We start from the raw sequence: 16,908 nt of genomic DNA, 5'->3' as shown, positions 1-16,908 counted from the left end.
TAAAAAATAAACCCAAGGAAGACTTCAAGAAGATACAGAGAGACCTGAAGTGGTGGTATGCAACTTCTACAGGATGCCAGGCAGTCTGGGAAAGGAGTCGGGTACTTGAATGCAAGTTGCTGCAAAGGTACTGATATGCCAGGTCTGTTGGAGATGTGGTAGAGGAACAAGGACCAGGGAGATGTGTGACCATAGCTAGCTGTGCTGCGCAGCATGATGTTGTGTGTCGGAAAGTATTTGGAGTAAAATCAGACTATCATTGTGAGCATGTCAGTGAGCAGCACAGCCCCACTGGTTGAAATCCCAAGGCACAGCAAGTGCAGTTTGAGCAAAATTGCGTTGGACTGTGCTGCAAACTCTGACCTTTTATAAAAGCCTGAGCAATGTTTCATGTCCAGCTAGGCATGGAGCTGTGAAAGAAGATGGCTACTTTGCAATGGGGGACATCACACTGCTAGCGCCAACAGCATGCTTGGCCCCTGCCTTCTTGCAGGAACAACACAACCCCACAATCCCCTCTGTGCTGCTCCCCTTCAGAAACTGCAACTGCATAAAGTGAAGTTTGTTTAACAGGTGCTGCTAAAAGGGGCTCATTTAGCTATTAACTCCTTGCATGCTGCATGCACACTGCCCAGAGACCTAAGAAAATGGCAGACCTGGTTGCCACAGACCAGGTGGGTTTCCATGACGTTTTCACCAGATCCCACCGCAAGCCACGCAGACAGGGCAGGCAGGAGGCTAGGGTGGGTGGTACTGGGTAGGTGGCTGCGAAATGGCAGTGATGCTTAGTGTGCTGGCAGCAGGGCGCAGCACCAGCTCACATCAAGAGAGAGAGAGGCCCACTGCTACGTGGTAGTGAGGCCCTAGCCGACAGCAGTGATGTCCCCTTGAAGATGTCCGTTCCTTAGTAACGTGGTGGGCAGGAGCAGGGAAACAAGCAGCGAGAGGCAAAGGTTCGCAGTCGGCTCCTCACAGCTCTCAGAGCCTTCAGCTCCGCGTATCAGGCTCCGTGGCGCGCAGCCCATCTTCTCGGCCAGCATCGCCAGCGGGCGGCTGTGGGGGCTTCTCTCTGGGGGGCCGCGGGGGGGCTGCGGACACCGCGCTCGCGGGAAGCGCCCTGCCGCGGCCGCGCCGCAAGAGCGCTTCGAGGCCGAGCCGGAGGCCCGCGGGGGAACGGGCCCTGCCGCAGCCCGGCCGGGGCGGAGCCACGGCCGCTCGGCGCCCTCCGGCCGGGGGGAGGCGCCGCGGCCGCCACCGCCCCGTGTCTATGGTGAGGGGCCATGGCGGAGCGGCTGTGGGGCGCTGAGGCGGGCGGCGCCGTGTACCGCTCCCGCGACCCAGTGCGCAACCTGCGCCTCCGGTGAGCGCCCGGCGTGGCTCGGCCCGGCTCCGGGGGTTGCTCCCTCTCACTCTTCCTCCCTGTCCCCCCGCAGGGTCCGTATCCAGCGGGTCACGGCCGCCGGGCCCCTCCCGGCTCAGGACTCGCCGCCGCCGCCGCCGCTCTCCGCACCGCGCGGCCCCGAGCTCCTGGCGCTGGCCGCCCGCGCCTCGCCAGGTAAGTGGGAAGCCCCGCGGGGAGGCGCTCCTGGGCGCTGCCGGTGGTGACCGACCCCTTACCGCAGATGCCCGGCGGCCCCCGGACGAGGAAGAGGAGGCCGAGGTCGGGTGGCAGGAGAAGCTCTTCAGCCAGGTGGGTGTGCGGCGGCTGTTTCTCCTCGCTGTACCGACCGACGGCTCCCCTGTGTCGGGGCGAGCGGGGCCCCAGCAGGGGGACAGCTTTCAGGCAGATCTAGAGAGTGATGAGTTCTCTCCTTAGCGTCTTCTTCTCCAGACTAAACGGCCCCAGTTCCCACAGCCACTCCTCATAAGTCCTGTTTTCTAGCTCTGTTGCTCTTCTCTGGATGTGTTCCAGCAGCCCAGTATCCTTCTTGTAGTGGTCTTACCAGTATAGGGGACTATCCCCTTGTTCGACTCAGTGATCTTGAAGGTCTTTTCTCCCTAGTCCTGCTGGCTATGCTGTTTCTGATGCCGGCCAGTCTGTTGTTAACCCTCTTGGCCACCCGGGCACACCACCAGCACCCCCAGGTCCTTTTCTGCTGGGCAGCTTTGCAGCCGCCCTTCTCCAAGTCTGTATTGCTGCACTGGGTTGTTGTGACCCAAGTGCAGCATTTTGGTGTCTCCACAAATCTCAGCTGAAAAACTTTGGCCCTGAGCTTGCTGATGAAATGCAGCTTTTACGTTTTACCTGTGGTGCTCTCAGTTTGAGGTAGATCTTTATCAAAATGAGTCAGCCTGTCAAACTCACCTGGACCGGCAGTACCACAAGGAGATCCTGAAACTGGAGAAGGCTGGGGGTCGGAAGAACTATCGCATCTTCACCTACACTGATCATGACCGATTCACCAACCTAGAGGAGGTACCAGCTTTTTGTTTTGCATAATCTTTACAGCAGTATCTGTCAACAACACTAGGCCCACTGCAGAGGGAATGTTTGTCATTTCTTGGCCATGGAGAAGCAAGCCATATATCTTGGGAGCAGGAGAACATACTGCTTCTGCAGGCAGCTTCACCTGGCATCCCAGACCCAGCATGAGGTCTCCCTGTTTCAGTGCAATGTACAGGTTGGAGGGACTTGGCATTGTAGAGTTGCTCTGTTAGAAAAATGCTGGCTTGTTACCAACCAAGGTGAGAAGTCTGGACACAGAATACAGAATTACAAGGCACACGTTTATTCATATGCATGAGGTGATTCATGCACAATGCTTTCTAGCAGTCTTAATTCATGCTGTCTTAATGGCCCAAGGATGGGAAGAGACCCCTTTATCCTGTTTACTGTTCAGCCTCACTGGCAGGAAATTGTGAGGGGCAGCATGACCCTGCCTGGAAAACTGGGGATGTTTAGATGGATGATTTGTAATGTAGCTGAGTGAAACTTAAAACAGCTTCTGATCCAGTCATTCCTGGATTGATATTGTAATAGTTGTGACCCCAAATGTGGGGCGTCAGGTTTCAAGTGGATTTTAGAGGGGCTTAGGGTGCTAGGATCTTGGTTGTCTGCAGTTCTGCTTCTTTGATCATCCAAGTAGCAGAATAGCAAAGTACTTACCCCAAGGTTGGGCTGTCTCTGGACCTTGTGATGAGCAGGTGTCTTTTAGTTTGCTTACTGTATGAACAAGAAATTCCACTCATGAGCATAAAATGCAAACTAATATATATACATACATGCCATATGCATACCAACAAAGTTAACACACATTCCTATTACAAGGACCAATCAGTAAAATAGGGAGGGAAACTTTCATCACATCTGTACGTAACTTGCTGGATGGACTTCACCTCTGCTTTTCCACAAGAGCAGTGAATCAACTCTATGGTCTTTTAGCAGTTTGTCCATGTATATGTATGTAAATACCTGTTCTATTCTCCAGGAGTGGAGATGTTTGAGAAAGAAGTCCTGTTGTATTTAAGCTGTTTCTATTCTGTTTATTCTGTTTCTCTCCTTCAGCACTGCCAGAAGGTAACTGACTCAGATCATGAGGTGCCGTCATATCTGGCAGAGAGGATGGCCAATGTGAGGAGGAGAAGACAAGACCGTAAACCAATGTGAGTGCAACCGGGTTGGAGCTTGCTAATGCAGGTTTCCTGTTGTCCCAGCTGCAGAGCAGCCTGGTCCGTGGAAGTTGGTGGCTTGAGCTGTGTTGCACTCAGAGTCTGGCAGTTTGACTCCTCATTGTGGGAGAGTCAATTGCTGGCTACCTCAGTGAGTTCTGTTGACAATAAGTTGTGCTTGTGTTGTTGACAGAGAAGCGAATTCTCTTAAGTCAAAAATCATCACCTGGGAGCCCTCAGAAGAATTTATAAAGAACAATCATGTGATTAACACTCCTGTTCAGACTATGTACATCATGGGGGACTTGGGACCTTATGGGAAGTAAGTAAAATTCCCAAATGATCTTAATTTCCCAGAAACAAACCCATCTCCTCTCCTTACTCGACTCTGTTTCTCTCAGTAGTTAAGGGGAGGGAATTCAAAGAGCACAGTAACTCAAGCTGCTGTTTTCTCTCTACTTCTTGGGAGGTATGGAATGTATCCCTCCAAAAGGCTTCTTAAAGTAATGTAGGGAAGTATTGGTATATTTATTCCCTTATGTACCTCCATGTGCTTTTACCAGCTCTGCTGTTCCGGAGCAAGAAAATGTCCACGTGCTCTGTTTAGACTGTCTTTGTGTTTCTTGATGTCTTCCATTAGGCTTGGTCAAAGGGAATATGAACGTGTTCTTTGTACAATCAAGGTGGATGGCAATGGGGTGATCACAGTGAAGCCTGACTTTACTGGCACCAAAGGAGCCTACTGGTGAGCGGGACAGGGCTGGTACCACATTTGGGACTGGTATGGAGGGCTGAAATTGCTGTCTCCTGATTACCCCTTAGGCAGTGAGTCTGCACTTAAATTGAGGGCTATTATTTAGGTTTATTCCAAAGGTTTCTAAGACAGGGCTATTGTTTCCTTGTGCTTGGTGTTACTGTGCATATGATGTGTGGGGCTTTGGAGCCAGTTCCTAGGAATACAGGTTATGTGTACAATGGACAAAAGCAAGTCTCTCTGAGTTATTGATGCTGTCAGGCACTCAAGAATGAGGAGAGGGCTGTTAGTGACATTTTGTTTCTGTTCAGGCCTTGATGGGGCGATTGGTGTTTTATGATGGAACAGCTGATAATATTGCTGGGTCTGTTTTCTGCATAATGGGGTTTTCCCCATGCATTTTGGGGTTCTGCAGGATTGAGCTGGATAGACAGAAGCGAGAGCTGTGGAAATACACCATTGAGAATGCATCCATCCAAGTGCAGCAAGAGGAGGAGGAACGTGAGCAGCGTGTGTTCAGAGATGTAAGGACTGGCCTCTGTTGATTATATTGGCTAGTCGTCCTGATTTGACCAAGGGAATAAAGACCTTCAACTAGACATAATTGTTAGAGCTACAAAATGAATGTCGCTTGCAGTGAGTTTCATCATGTTCAGTGATACAAGAACTCCAATAAATACTCCCTGACTGCTTCATTCCTTAAACTAGGTTGAGGGCCTTGTCTTTTTGCCACTGGTAAACTTGTGTTGGCTATTGACTGTAGTTGATATATGTAGCAGGAGCTGATGAAAGAAACCATCAATAGCGTCACCTGCCAGTGGTTTTTCTTCCCTTTCAAGCAGTGGGCAAACCCTTTCATTGGGTTTCCTCCTGCTGCCTGTATATTTCCTGAATGATTTCTCATGACCCATGATGTTCCAGGATACTTGAGATACTCTTTTTGTGCCTTGACCTTTTTTAATTGTCTTTTTGCCTGTGGCAGTCTATAAGGATACTTAGTCTGTTTTCATTTTTAATTTTAGTTTGTACAGTTCCTTATTGGTTTTGTGGCCAATTAGGAAATCCTGACCTAGGTACACTAATCTCCCATTATGTCACATAAGAACTGCTGATTCTTTGGAGCTTCTTTTTACCTCATATTGACCTTTGATGAGGTTTCTTCTGAAGCTGGAGCTTCATGCAGTGCTAGCAGTTATGCATCTTTTGTTCTATTAAATTCTTACATTCTCCGTATCTACTATAAAAGCAAAAAACTGTTAGCTGAGCCTGTCAACAGTTTAAGTTGGTTTTAAGTTACATATCCATTACATTTTTTTGCAGTAATATAAGTAAAAACCTATAATCAAGAAGACACTCTAATCCACTTGTTCTGTGTTTTCAGCTGTACAGTCGACACAAGGAGTACCTCAGTGGTCTTGTAGGCTCAGAATTTGAGACGGTGAGTACCAGCAGCACTCAGCAGGGACCTGGAGCCTTTGCAGGCTGTTCACATGGCTGACTTCTGTACCAGTCTCCAAAGATTGTGTTGTTCTGGGGGTGTGTTGGCAGCTTTTACCTCATGGCCTCCTACTGAAAATTGGATTGAAAGAGTATGATTGCAATGGATATGGGGCCTGAGAAGGTCCAACATGCATCTGTCAGACCTGTAGCAGAGCATGCTGAATGCTACAGTCTCAGTGAGACTGCATCCGTTGTTTGAAGGTCTTTGACTGTAGTAAGACAGAAAGAGGATTTGTATCTTTTGGGATAGAGATTGCTGTTAACTTCTTGAATATCAAATGTATCCATGTCCCACTTTGCTCAAGTAAACAGCTCCTCCCAACCTTCAAACTCATTAAATTTTTCTTTTCTCATGCACAGTTTTCTTGCTCACTAAGTTACCTAGGCTGCAGCCTTTTTTGTTTGTTTGTTTGTTTGTTTGTTTTTTGCTAAAGTATTGTTTGCCAAAGTAGGAAAGTTGTTGTACTCTTTCCTGCAGCTAGTTAAGCTAAGTGTGTTTCAATTTGTCCTATGGATTTTTGGCTTTGTTATTTTGGTTGTTGTTATTTTTTTTCACACTCTTGAGCATATGCAAGAACACTACAGGAGAACCAGGACTATGATTTTATGATTTTTGCAAGTGACTTCTCACTACATTTTTATATCCATCTAGAAATCTGTAGATCTGCTTTACAGAGTAGTGAATTCCTGCAGTACAGGAATTTGGTCTTCATAGGGAGCCTCTATCCAGAGGGACTGCTGACTTCTGGAAAGGATGACAGGTTGATGCAAGAAGTGATGATTTCTCCCTGACCAGCAAAGCAAAGCATTCAAGTACAAATGTCTGTAGGATATCCATGTGAGACCCTGAAGGGGGGGGGGGAACTGAAAGAGGTTCCACCAGCGGTCTCTAAGCCCTTTATCTGCTTGTTTTTACAGACTCTTCCTGGTACATTGCGTCTTTTTGTGAATGGAGAAGTAGGTGAGTCCTCATTATGAACAGTAACTGTAGGGGCAAATCTAGGTGTGCTGGGATGGCTGAGGCTATGAAAGGTCTAAAGATTTTTGGTTCACAACCTGGTCTAGAGTAGGTGATTCTCTCCCTAAAATTCTCTACTTACTCCCTCTTCTCCACTGTTTTTGCAGACTAACCCTCAAGTGGCATTTACTGATTGGAGGTTTATAGATACTGCAGCTTTTCTAGGAAGACAGAGTTCTGAATAAAGGACAACAGATAGGGGAATTAACAGACATAGCAAAGAAGGCAATTAATTTTGTGATCTCTCTAATCTGGTTAGTTATATGTGGATAGGCTAGTCTTGAGAAAATCTTTTCTGAGGTCTTATTCTTTTACTTCAAAGACCTAGCCTTTTCCCAGCTTCTAGCAGTAACTGGTTGTGCTGAGGTTATTTGTGATGCCTCTCCCAAAAGTCTTCAGTGTATAATGGAGGAGTTAGTGTGGAAGTTAGCTGCTGAAATTCATTCTCTCTTCTCAGTTTCAGCTCAAGGCTATGAGTATGACAACCTCTATGTTCATTTCTTCCTGGAGCTGCCTGGCCGTGAGTATTCATGCTTCCAGCCATATCACAAAGAATAAAGCATGCTTAAGCTAGTCAGTCAGATCAGCTTTGCTAAAAGTTAGTAAAAGGTAATGTAGGGTCTGAGATCTAAATAGAAATCTTCAGAGCTAAAAGTGCAGAACTTGGTGGTTTGAACTAAACTGACATGTTTGAATATGTCAGCATCTTCCCCTCTTGTCTGTTCCAAATTTGGCTGGATTTGGTCCACAGACTTCTTAACCAGAGGTGATCGTTTCCAGCAAACTACCCCAGGTTCATTCCTGATGCTGCAGAGAAAAGCCTTCCTGTCTTTTCTGCCTCAGCAATGACCTTGTCTGATTTCACTGGCCAGCATTGTGTTTTTATGTTTTGTGTTGACACTGATGTATTCAGCTTTGACTGATAAATAAGCTTCCCAACACTAACATGCACGTCCTGCTATGTGTTTAATCCCCCTGAAGCTATGGCCCTGGCTCCCTTCTGGTTATAGCCTGATGTTTGCCTGAGATGCTGCTTTTGCTTCTATGTGCATTTTGAAAAGGTTCTACCATTGTCCAAAGATGGAGTTGGTGCTCTCATATGTCCAGGGTGTTCTGGAGAGCACCTGGAACAAGATGGGGCAGGATGCCCCTAGGGAAATTCAGTGTGGAGGAACATCTGGTTCTGACTTTCTCCTTTGAGCTGCTCTGGTATATGAATCATTCCTCTTACCCAAAGTATTCACCCCCTGCGCTCACATTCTCTTCTCCCAGACTGGTCAAGCCCCGCATTCCAGCAGCTATCAGGAGTGACACAGACCTGTGCCACCAAGACAGAGGACTGGGTAAGGATGCTTTCAGACCTGCAGAGCAGAGTTTGAACAGTCATTCTCTGAACTGAAATGTATAACAACTTACAGATTTATTCAACCAAGATTCTAGCATGATAGCTCCCTTCAAGAGCAGAGCATATTTGGAATCCTCCTTGTTGTTATACTTGAAAAAAAGCATGAAAAACGTCATGTTTTACATGTTCCGCTGTATTCAGATAAAAGGTCGGAGCAGTTTCTGGAACCTTACTTTTTCCTTTCTTCTGGCTGATTGCCTTTGGATCTTTGATTTTTGTGTTCTCAAATGTGCAGAGTTAATGGAGAATTGTTCTGGCTTGCCTGAATCTGGAGTGCAAACAGTCTCAAAACTGATTTATCAGAATCAACCTTTCTTCCAGCTCTTCTCTGAGAGACAGTAAAATCTGAATTTTATAAAGTTTTAATGTATTAATATAATCAATAAAATTTAATGTATTTTTGTGTATTTGATGTGAACTGACTTGCATATTAAAATCATTATCATACAACATTTTGGTAGGACTGTTGTTTGAGGTATTTTGCTTGGCTCCTGTATAGACTGTAGCATTCTGTAATAGTTATGCAAATGGCTGAATGATCATTTGAGGTGTGTTTTGCTCTTTTTCATTATTTTCATTATTTTTATTTTAGCCTGTTCTGTCAACATGGCATAGGATTGTGTGCAGATCCATTGTGCAGTCAAGTGTTTCTTAGCGTGATGAGATTGATCTTGTCTGGATATCATTAGTGCTCTACCATTATTTCTTTTCTCCCTGCTTTCTGTACCCCCTGTGATACCAGTGATGGAACTTTCTCCTCCAGGAATCTGATCTCTGTCTCATTCCTTTTCTAGGATAATGTGGCGTACTTCTGCTACCCCTTCACTTTGGAGATGTTTTTCTCCCAAGAAAATGAATCAGAAGGTACGTCTCCTTGTTTCTCTGAAATATAAAGCTCTGACGTCTCTTGGTTGCAGTGTAGGCATCATGCTGTTTGACTTGTTGATGACTTGTTTGACTTGTTTGACTTGCCAAGGTGAAAGGACATCTGTAAACAAAGGGAATCACAGAATTGTAAAACTATAGAATCATAGAATATCCCTAGCTGGAAGTGGCGCACAAGGATTGTGTTGTCCAACTCCACACAGGACCACCCAAAAATCAGAGTATATTTCTGACAACGTTGTCCAAATGCTTCTTGAACTCCAGCAGGCTTAGTGCCATGACCACTTCAGGGAAACGTTGCTCAATCAGAAGATGTTCACCCCATCACCGCGTAAGCTCAGGACACATACTAAGTTTGCCCTCCCCAGCAATGTATTAGTATTTGTATGTATTCATTGACATTGTTCTGCTTCCAGGTTGTAGTCAGCTTCATCCATATGCAAAACTACTTGGGTCTTAGCATGTCTGTCTCAAAATGCCTGACATGCTGGTCTGCATTGCCGTGCATGTTGTACTGCATAGAGCAGTGGAAGAAATGGGCCTATTTTTGTACACAGCTAAAACTATGTGCTGAATCTTAAGTTAGTAGACACACTCAGTGACCTGTATAATCTTCATATTGTCTATGTCACTTCGAAATTTCCATCTCTATTTTAGGCTGGACTTCTCTGCTGCCTTTTTCTACTGCTTCATTGTGTTGCTACTGTTTCCTCACCAACCCCTCTGCTCTTTGTTTTGCAATCACCAGGGACAGCTTTACAGCATGTCTGCCACTTGAATCCAGTGTATGCATTGTATTTGAGTATTCAGCCAACACTTTGGATTGGAGTATTCAACATTAACAAACTTTCAGCCTAGAATAAATATGATGAGTTTGTTTCACCATGGAGAAAATAAATGAATGCTTGGAGGCGGGTAGGGCAATCCAAGTTAATAATCCCCCAACAATGATGAGAAAGGTCAGAGATAAAAAGGTTCCCATGTTTTGCATCAATTGTTTGCAGAAGAGTGCCTTGTCTGCCCAAACGATAGAGAAACCGGTTTGGACTTGCTGTCAGAGACTCATCAAAGCAAAGAATTTTCCCAAATTTTTAGCAACTTACCAATAATTTTGTTTTCAGTCTCAAGTCTGAGGGTTCAGCTTTTATAGGGGAAAATAATCACTCATACACCTATGTCTGTCATTTTAGGAGAAATACAGAAAGGGCTCCTTGCTAGCAGAGTTAGTCATTTAGTATTTTTTTCCCCGCTATGATGATCTCCCTCTACAGCTTTTAAAAAGTTGCAATCTGCTCCTTTTCCTTGCAGACTGTCTCCCTCAATGGCCTGTTCTCTACTTTGAGGTTCTGTCCCTTGATTTCTGGCAGAGATACCGTGTTGAAGGGTATGGTTCATTGGTGCTGCCAGCATCTCCAGGTAAAACATCCTTGGGACATTATGTTAAGTGTCTAGGGAAATGAGAGTTGAATGGTTCTCTTGGGAACGGATGCATCCCGTCCTGGCGTTGCTTTACCTTTGCATACTGAAGGGAATAGCTAGCTGTCTGTGAGGCAGCAAAGAGAGATTTTATGTATCGTGCACTGTTATACCTTGTTGAGAAGCATCATGTGTTGCTGTCCTTTCTCCTTCAGTGGTTCCATTGCAAAATTGCATGTTATGATGCTTTTGTGTAGTGCTGCATGTCCATCTTTATACTAGCAATAGACTCCCTTTGTCCCAGATGGAATCTGAGGCTCACAACTAGTCTGACATTCTCATGTATTAATAAGTAGATGCTCCTCATAGGCAAGGGTAGTTTCAATGCTGTCTGTGTGACGGGGGCTTGCTTATTGGGAAGACATTGGGGATCAGTAGGTATCCATCTACTGTGATGACCTCTGTGACTTTACATTGTTGGTCAGAGCAGCTAAATTGTTCTGCTAAATTGTTCTGTTGTCTAAATTGTGCTGTCCTGTGGTCAGGTCTCCATATACTCACCATCCCTACCTGGCGCCCTGTGGAACTGGGGACTGTTGCTGAACTGAGGAGATTTTTCATTGGTGGATCTCCTGAGTTAGAGGATATGACCTATGTCAGGATACCAGCAACCTTCAAGGTAGGCTCAACTGCAGGACATTGCTCTTGCTGGGAAAAGGTGGATTACGCTCTTGAAACTGCAGAATCATAAACTATCCCAAGTTGGAAGGGACCCACGAGGATCACTGAGCCCAACTCCTGGCTCCACACAGAACTACCTGAAAATTAAGCCATGTGTCTGAGAGCCTTGTGCAAGCACTTCTGGACCTCTGGCAGCTTTGGTGCCGTGACCACTTCCGTGGGGAGCCTGTTCCAGTGCCTGACAAGCCTCCTGGTGAAGAGCCTTTTCCCGACAGCTCCTGTCTGAGCCTGCCCTGAGGCAGCATCCTGCTGTTCCCTCAGGTCCTCTCACTGGGCACCATAGAGAAGAGATCAGTGCCTGCCCCTCCGCTCCCCCTGGTGAGGAAGATGAAGGCTGCCATGAGGTCACCCCTGTGCCTTCTCTTCTTTAAGCTGAACAAACCAAGCCACATCGAACTCTCTTCTTACGCCATGCCCTCTAGGCCTTTCATCATGTCTGTTGCCCTTCTTTGGGACTTCTCTGAGAGGTTGATGTCCTTCTCTCATGGCTCCCAAGGTAGCCCACAGTCCTCAAGGTGAGGCTGCACCAGTGCAGAGTGGAGCAGGACAAGCACTCCCCTTGACCGGCTAATTCTGCTGTGCTTACTGCAGCCCAGGATACACTTGGTCCTTTTGGCTGCCAGGGCACACTGCTAACTCAGGTTCCACTTGTTGTTGACCATAACCCCCAGATCCCTTTGCATAGGGCTGATCTCCAGCCTCTCATTCACAGGCTGTACTTATATCCATGGCTGCCCCATCCCAGGTACAGAATCTGGTGTCTCTTGACTTCAGATGTCTGTGGACAGTTTGGACTGGACTTGAACAGATACTCTGGTGGTCATGTCCCTCTGGCTAAATATATGGATCCCCTTTGATACTTATGAGTAAGACAAGAATGGGCAAACCCTGAGATAGAGCTCTCTGCCTTTTGAGGTGTGTGTAACCTAGAGAAGTGGTTGTATGTGTTCCGAAATCTTGCCTTGCCCTTGCTTGTGCTGTCCTTGTCTGAAAATTGTCTGTCAGGTCACCATTTTTTTTAATCAAGTATGAACTTCTGGTGGGGCATGCTCATTTTTGCCAGGGTCAGCCTGCTGCAACAGGTTGCAGGCTGTTAGGAGAACTTTTGCTGTCTTTGCAGGGAGAGCGTCTGAGCCGCTTTGGTTTTCACACAGAGACAACAGGGAGTGTCACGTTCCGGCTTTACTGCCTGCAGCAATCCAAGTGAGTGCTGCAGTGATTGCAAGTTCCATCTTCACAGCAGTGTTCTTCCAGCCCTGACTTCAAACTGTACTTCTGTGCAGAGCCTTTCTGGAGACCAGTGCCTCGAGGCATCACATGCAGAGTGTACTGGACCGGCTTGGAGGCTTCAGCCAGCAGAGCTCTGTCTACAATGTTTTGGGTAGGGCTTTTAGTCTCATTCTGCCTGGGGAGCCTCGGGCTCACTTTTGCCCACAGAGTGGGCAGAGAGAATCCATTGCTGTGGGGTTGATTGTCTCCCACTGTGAGCTCTCTTGGGTCTGAGTCCATAGCAGAGGTTAAATGTTCTGACCTGAAATTGCTGGAAACTTGAGGCATCAGCCCTCAGCAGGCAGGAGGGATAGTCACTCCATGACGGCAAAGCCTAGGCTGGGTTGCCTGGTCATTCCTGGCACAAAACATAGCTTGTGGCTGTGGTGCACAGGCTCTGTCTCTGATTCCATTATGCACAGAGCAAAGACAGGGCTGGAAGTCAAGAGAGCAGCAAGATCCTGGTGCTTTGTTGGTGGTACTTAGTGATACTCCTATTCTGAGAGAGATGATGTTCAGTGGGCAGACTTATCCTTCCTCTTCTCTGAGGCTGTCTGATGCATTCTGACTTGCTGTCACCTGCTGTGTTGCAGAGGCTTTCCAGAAGGCACGGTGCCGGATGCAGGAAGCACGTGAGAGCCTTCCCCAAGACCTCATCAACAGCTCTTTCTACACTGTGCACAAGACACAAGAACCGTGATTGACCACCTCCACTGCCTCTAGCCTGGGAGCACTTAGCATCTTCTCTCTGATACAAGCTTCCTTTGTTCAGGAGGAGTCCCAAGGCCAGTGCCTGCAAGCTTTTTGATTCCCTTCTTTTGTAGCTTTCTCTGGATGGGGGCAGGAGTCTGCCTCACATCTAGATCTAGAGTCTTTGTGTTTCCATACGTATCTGTGGAAGGAACCCTGTTTTTTCAAGTCATTTTGTTACCAGGCCCTAACAGTACAGCTAATTGTTCCCATTTCTGAGGAGCAGACTAAAATGGGACATGGGACCTGTGAAACCTTTAACACATTTTCAAGTATTGAACAGTAAGTGATTAGAAAACATTTCAAGTCTACTTGACTTGGTAAATGTACTTTTCTTCTTAAAGAAGAGGTTACTGTTGAAGGTCAAGGCATGAATATTGTTTGGTATTTAATTAAATGAATAGTTGACTTCTTGAGAAATGCTGATAATTCTTGTCAGGTCAATCTTCAGTAAAATGAATCTGTCCAACTGTGTTTTTAAGATTTATTCATTCCTAGAGAGAGGTCTCTGCCACCTTTGTGTGAAATCAAAGCAAAGTGATGTACGACAGATTCAGAACTGGTGAAAAGGGTTACATTCTGTATTTCTTTGTGTCTGAAATTGCTGGCTCTTGCGTCTCTGTATCAGTTAGCAGAAGGACTTCAAGAATACAACTGACAACATGTGTTCCCTTTAGCTCATAGCAGAACTTTGGCTGGAGCTGGACAGTTTGCAGACAATGAGAACAGATTGTAATGTTTGCACAAGAGCTGAACTTTGAACTGTTCAAGCTATTCTTTTTAACTATGGTTCATTGTATCATCTCTGCTTGCAATTCATTGCTTTAATTGTTTTTACCCAGGTTCTTCTCCTGTTCTTTTCTCAGCCTATTTCATTCCCCTATTTTTGTTCCTCTCTCAAATCCATGTGAACGAAGCTACCTGCAGACTGACAATACTGCGTAGATTTGTACACAAGTCACATCTCCACATGTTCTACTCTGCTCCCAACAGAAGGGATAGGAAGAAAAATCTCAGGATGAGATCACAGATGTATCTGTAAAGCTAGAAGTCACAGGCAGAATAAGAAATAGGAACTGGCTTTCTTTTGCATGTTCCTCACTAGCAGGGGATGTGAGACTCATGGTTGCAGCCATGTGTGTGACTATTAGAACATCGCACTCCTTCCTCATGCTCCGTTGGTATCTTCACCTCATGCTTTCCATTTTGATCTTGTTATCAGCCTTCACTAGGAAAACCAAACTCCCCAGTTTGTTCGTCTTTGTTTTTTCTCATAATTCCTGGCAGAATTGTCTGGCAACTTGAAATGTACCTGGTAATTTCACTTACAAAAGAGGACTTTTGCTCATCTACCTTCCCTGCTACCCCTGCTTTTTCATGGAAGAAACTACCAGAATGTATTACATAGCTTGGCCTGTTAAGCAGAGCAGTGTCCTTGGCCTAGAGCTGGCTGCTGCATCTTGTGCATGAGTCAGATCTCCATTTATGCTTTTTGGTGTGATGTGGCAGATGAGGCATTATAGTTGTGAAGGTAAACACCCAGTTCTGTAACAGCAGAATCAAGGCTTGTCAGGGTAGGGTGTATGTGTGTAGTGGATTTACGTGGCAAGGTTTTGGTAGCAGGGGGCCATAGGGGTGGTTTCCGTGAGAAAGATCTAGAAGCTGCCCCATGTTTGGGAAGGGCCCCATTGTTTTCCAGAGCTGAGCCAATAACCGATGTTGTTTTGCGCCTCTGTGACAGCATATTTAAGACAGGGAAAAAACGCTGCGCCACACAGCAGCTGGGAGAGTGAAAGGAGTGAGGAACGGCCTTGCAGACACCAAGGTCAGTGCAGAAGGAGGGGGAGAGCTGCTCCAGGCGCCGGAGCAGAAGTCCCCTGCGGCCTGTGGTGAGGACCATGGTGAAGCAGGATGTCCCCCTGCAGCCCATGGAGTACCACGGTGGAGCAGGGTTCCACGCTGCAGCCCGTGGAGGAGACCACAGTGGAGCAGGTGGCCCTGCACCGATGGAGGCTGCCACCTGTGGAAGACCCCTGCCAGAGCAGATTCCGGGCCGGACCTGTAGCCCGTGGAGAGGAGCCCACGCAGGAGCAGGTGACCTGGCAGGAGCTGCTGCCCGTGGGGGAGCCAGGTTGGAGCAGTGTTCTCCTGAGGGATGGACCCCGTGGTACAGACCCATATCTGGAGCAGTTCTGGAAGAGCTGCTGCCTGTGGGAAGCCCACGCTGGATCAGTTCATCAAGGACTGCATCCCGTGGGAGGGACCCCACAGCACAGGGGACGAGAGTGACCGAGAAGGAGCGGCAGAGAAGAAGCTCTGTAGACTGACCATAACCCCCATTCCCCCGTTCCCCTGCGCCGCTCGGGGGGAGGAGGTGGAAGAGGATGGGTGGGGGGGAAGGTGCTTTTGGTTTCTTTCCTTTGTTTCTCACTTCTCTAGCTTGTTAGTAATAGGCAATAAATCTTACTATCTCCTTATGCCGAGTCTGTTTTGCCCATTACAATAATTACTGAGTGATTTTCTCGTCCTTATACCAACCTTTGAGCCCTTTTCACATATTTTCTCCTCATTCCTCTTTGAGGAGGGGGAGTGAGAGAGCGGCTGTGGTGGAGCTTGGCTGCCCACTTGAGCGGAACCACAACAATGCGCTATCAGTCTTTAATGATATGGTCACATTTCACAAGAGATTGATTCATTCAGTGCCCAGGATGAAAAGTGTTCAATGAATTTGTAGCCACTCACCTTCTTTTTCTTTTTTTCTTTTTTTTTTTTTTTTTTAATCACAGTTCACTTCATGACTCTGTATGTTTATTGCATGTTTATAAGCAATGCTTAATTTCCTTTAGGGTGTTTCTATTGTGCTTATCACTAATAGCTGAATCTCATGTATCTGAAACATGTTTCAGGATTGAGTTACAAGGTAAGAGAATATGCATTTTAGCAGTAAAGTAATAAAACACTCAATTGAGTGAGATGATGCTGAAGGCTGACCCTGAGAGAATGGGCTCTTCTAATTAGGTGACCATTTCCCCAGCTTGTGCTTGCTGCTCAGAGTTTATATGGCAGGATTTGGTGGGTTGAATGTTAAGGTTACACAGAGATACAGTAAGGTTTACATAATTATACTAGTTTTGATAGTTAAAACTCTGACTAGTATAAAATTTTACAGAAACTCAAGAGCAAAATTTAATAATAAAAATCAGTTACAACCAAATAAATATTCTTCTGAAGCAACATATGGTTATCAGTGTTTCATCTTCATACTTGCAGCCTCCTTGGCCTGACAGAACAAACTGACTGATGCTTGTAAAAAAACCTTCAGCAAGTGTTCTTCAAATATGCCCTTTTATAAATTAAATTATGTGATTTCCATATACATGTATATGTATAAAAATATCACTGATCTTTTAAACAAAACTGACACCTGGTGCAGGGTTTGTTCTCTGAGCTTGCTGAGATGCCTGGCCAGTTGGAATGGGGGTTGTGTATACACCAGGTATACGTGGATTAAATAACAGATAGTAGATGGGGATAGATAGGAAGAAGGGGAGGTTGGTGTTT

General features: G+C 46.2%; 1 protein-coding gene across 2 annotated transcripts; it reads left to right on the top strand.

Annotated features, from left to right (window-relative positions):
- Window positions 1-1,277: 1,277 nt before the first annotated feature.
- On the top strand, window positions 1,278-14,995 carry MKS1 (MKS transition zone complex subunit 1). Of its 2 annotated transcripts, none has more exons than XM_032200899.1 (18): window positions 1,278-1,360; window positions 1,434-1,545; window positions 1,580-1,690; window positions 2,261-2,416; window positions 3,506-3,603; window positions 3,803-3,931; window positions 4,250-4,354; window positions 4,779-4,887; window positions 5,745-5,801; window positions 6,782-6,824; window positions 7,339-7,401; window positions 8,154-8,224; window positions 9,081-9,150; window positions 10,480-10,587; window positions 11,133-11,266; window positions 12,449-12,531; window positions 12,612-12,709; window positions 13,191-14,995. In XM_032200899.1, exons 1-18 carry the CDS (start codon window positions 1,281-1,283, stop codon window positions 13,295-13,297), a joined length of 1,734 nt encoding a protein of 577 aa, XP_032056790.1. In that variant the 5' UTR covers window positions 1,278-1,280; the 3' UTR covers window positions 13,298-14,995. The 2 variants fall into 2 exon arrangements, with proteins under 2 accessions (XP_032056790.1, XP_032056791.1); XM_032200900.1 differs by having other exon boundaries at window positions 1,434-1,555; window positions 1,623-1,690; window positions 13,191-13,297.
- The last annotated feature ends 1,913 nt before the right edge of the window (window positions 14,996-16,908 follow it).

The sequence above is a fragment of the Aythya fuligula genome, chromosome 20, assembly GCF_009819795.1.
Source record: "Aythya fuligula isolate bAytFul2 chromosome 20, bAytFul2.pri, whole genome shotgun sequence".
NCBI classification, from domain to species: Eukaryota; Metazoa; Chordata; class Aves; order Anseriformes; family Anatidae; genus Aythya; species Aythya fuligula.
This window is presented reverse-complemented; position numbering and strand designations above follow the sequence as displayed.

Excerpts from the sequence above, each read along its gene's own strand:
- MKS1 (XM_032200899.1), top strand. The coding sequence starts at position 1,281 with ATGGCGGAGCGGCTGTGGGGCGCTGAGGCGGGCGGCGCCGTGTACCGC. Across the intron at positions 8,225-9,080 it reads CCACCAAGACAGAGGACTGG|GATAATGTGGCGTACTTCTG; the intron begins GTAAGGATGCTT and ends TTCCTTTTCTAG. Across the intron at positions 12,710-13,190 it reads CTCTGTCTACAATGTTTTGG|AGGCTTTCCAGAAGGCACGG; the intron begins GTAGGGCTTTTA and ends GCTGTGTTGCAG.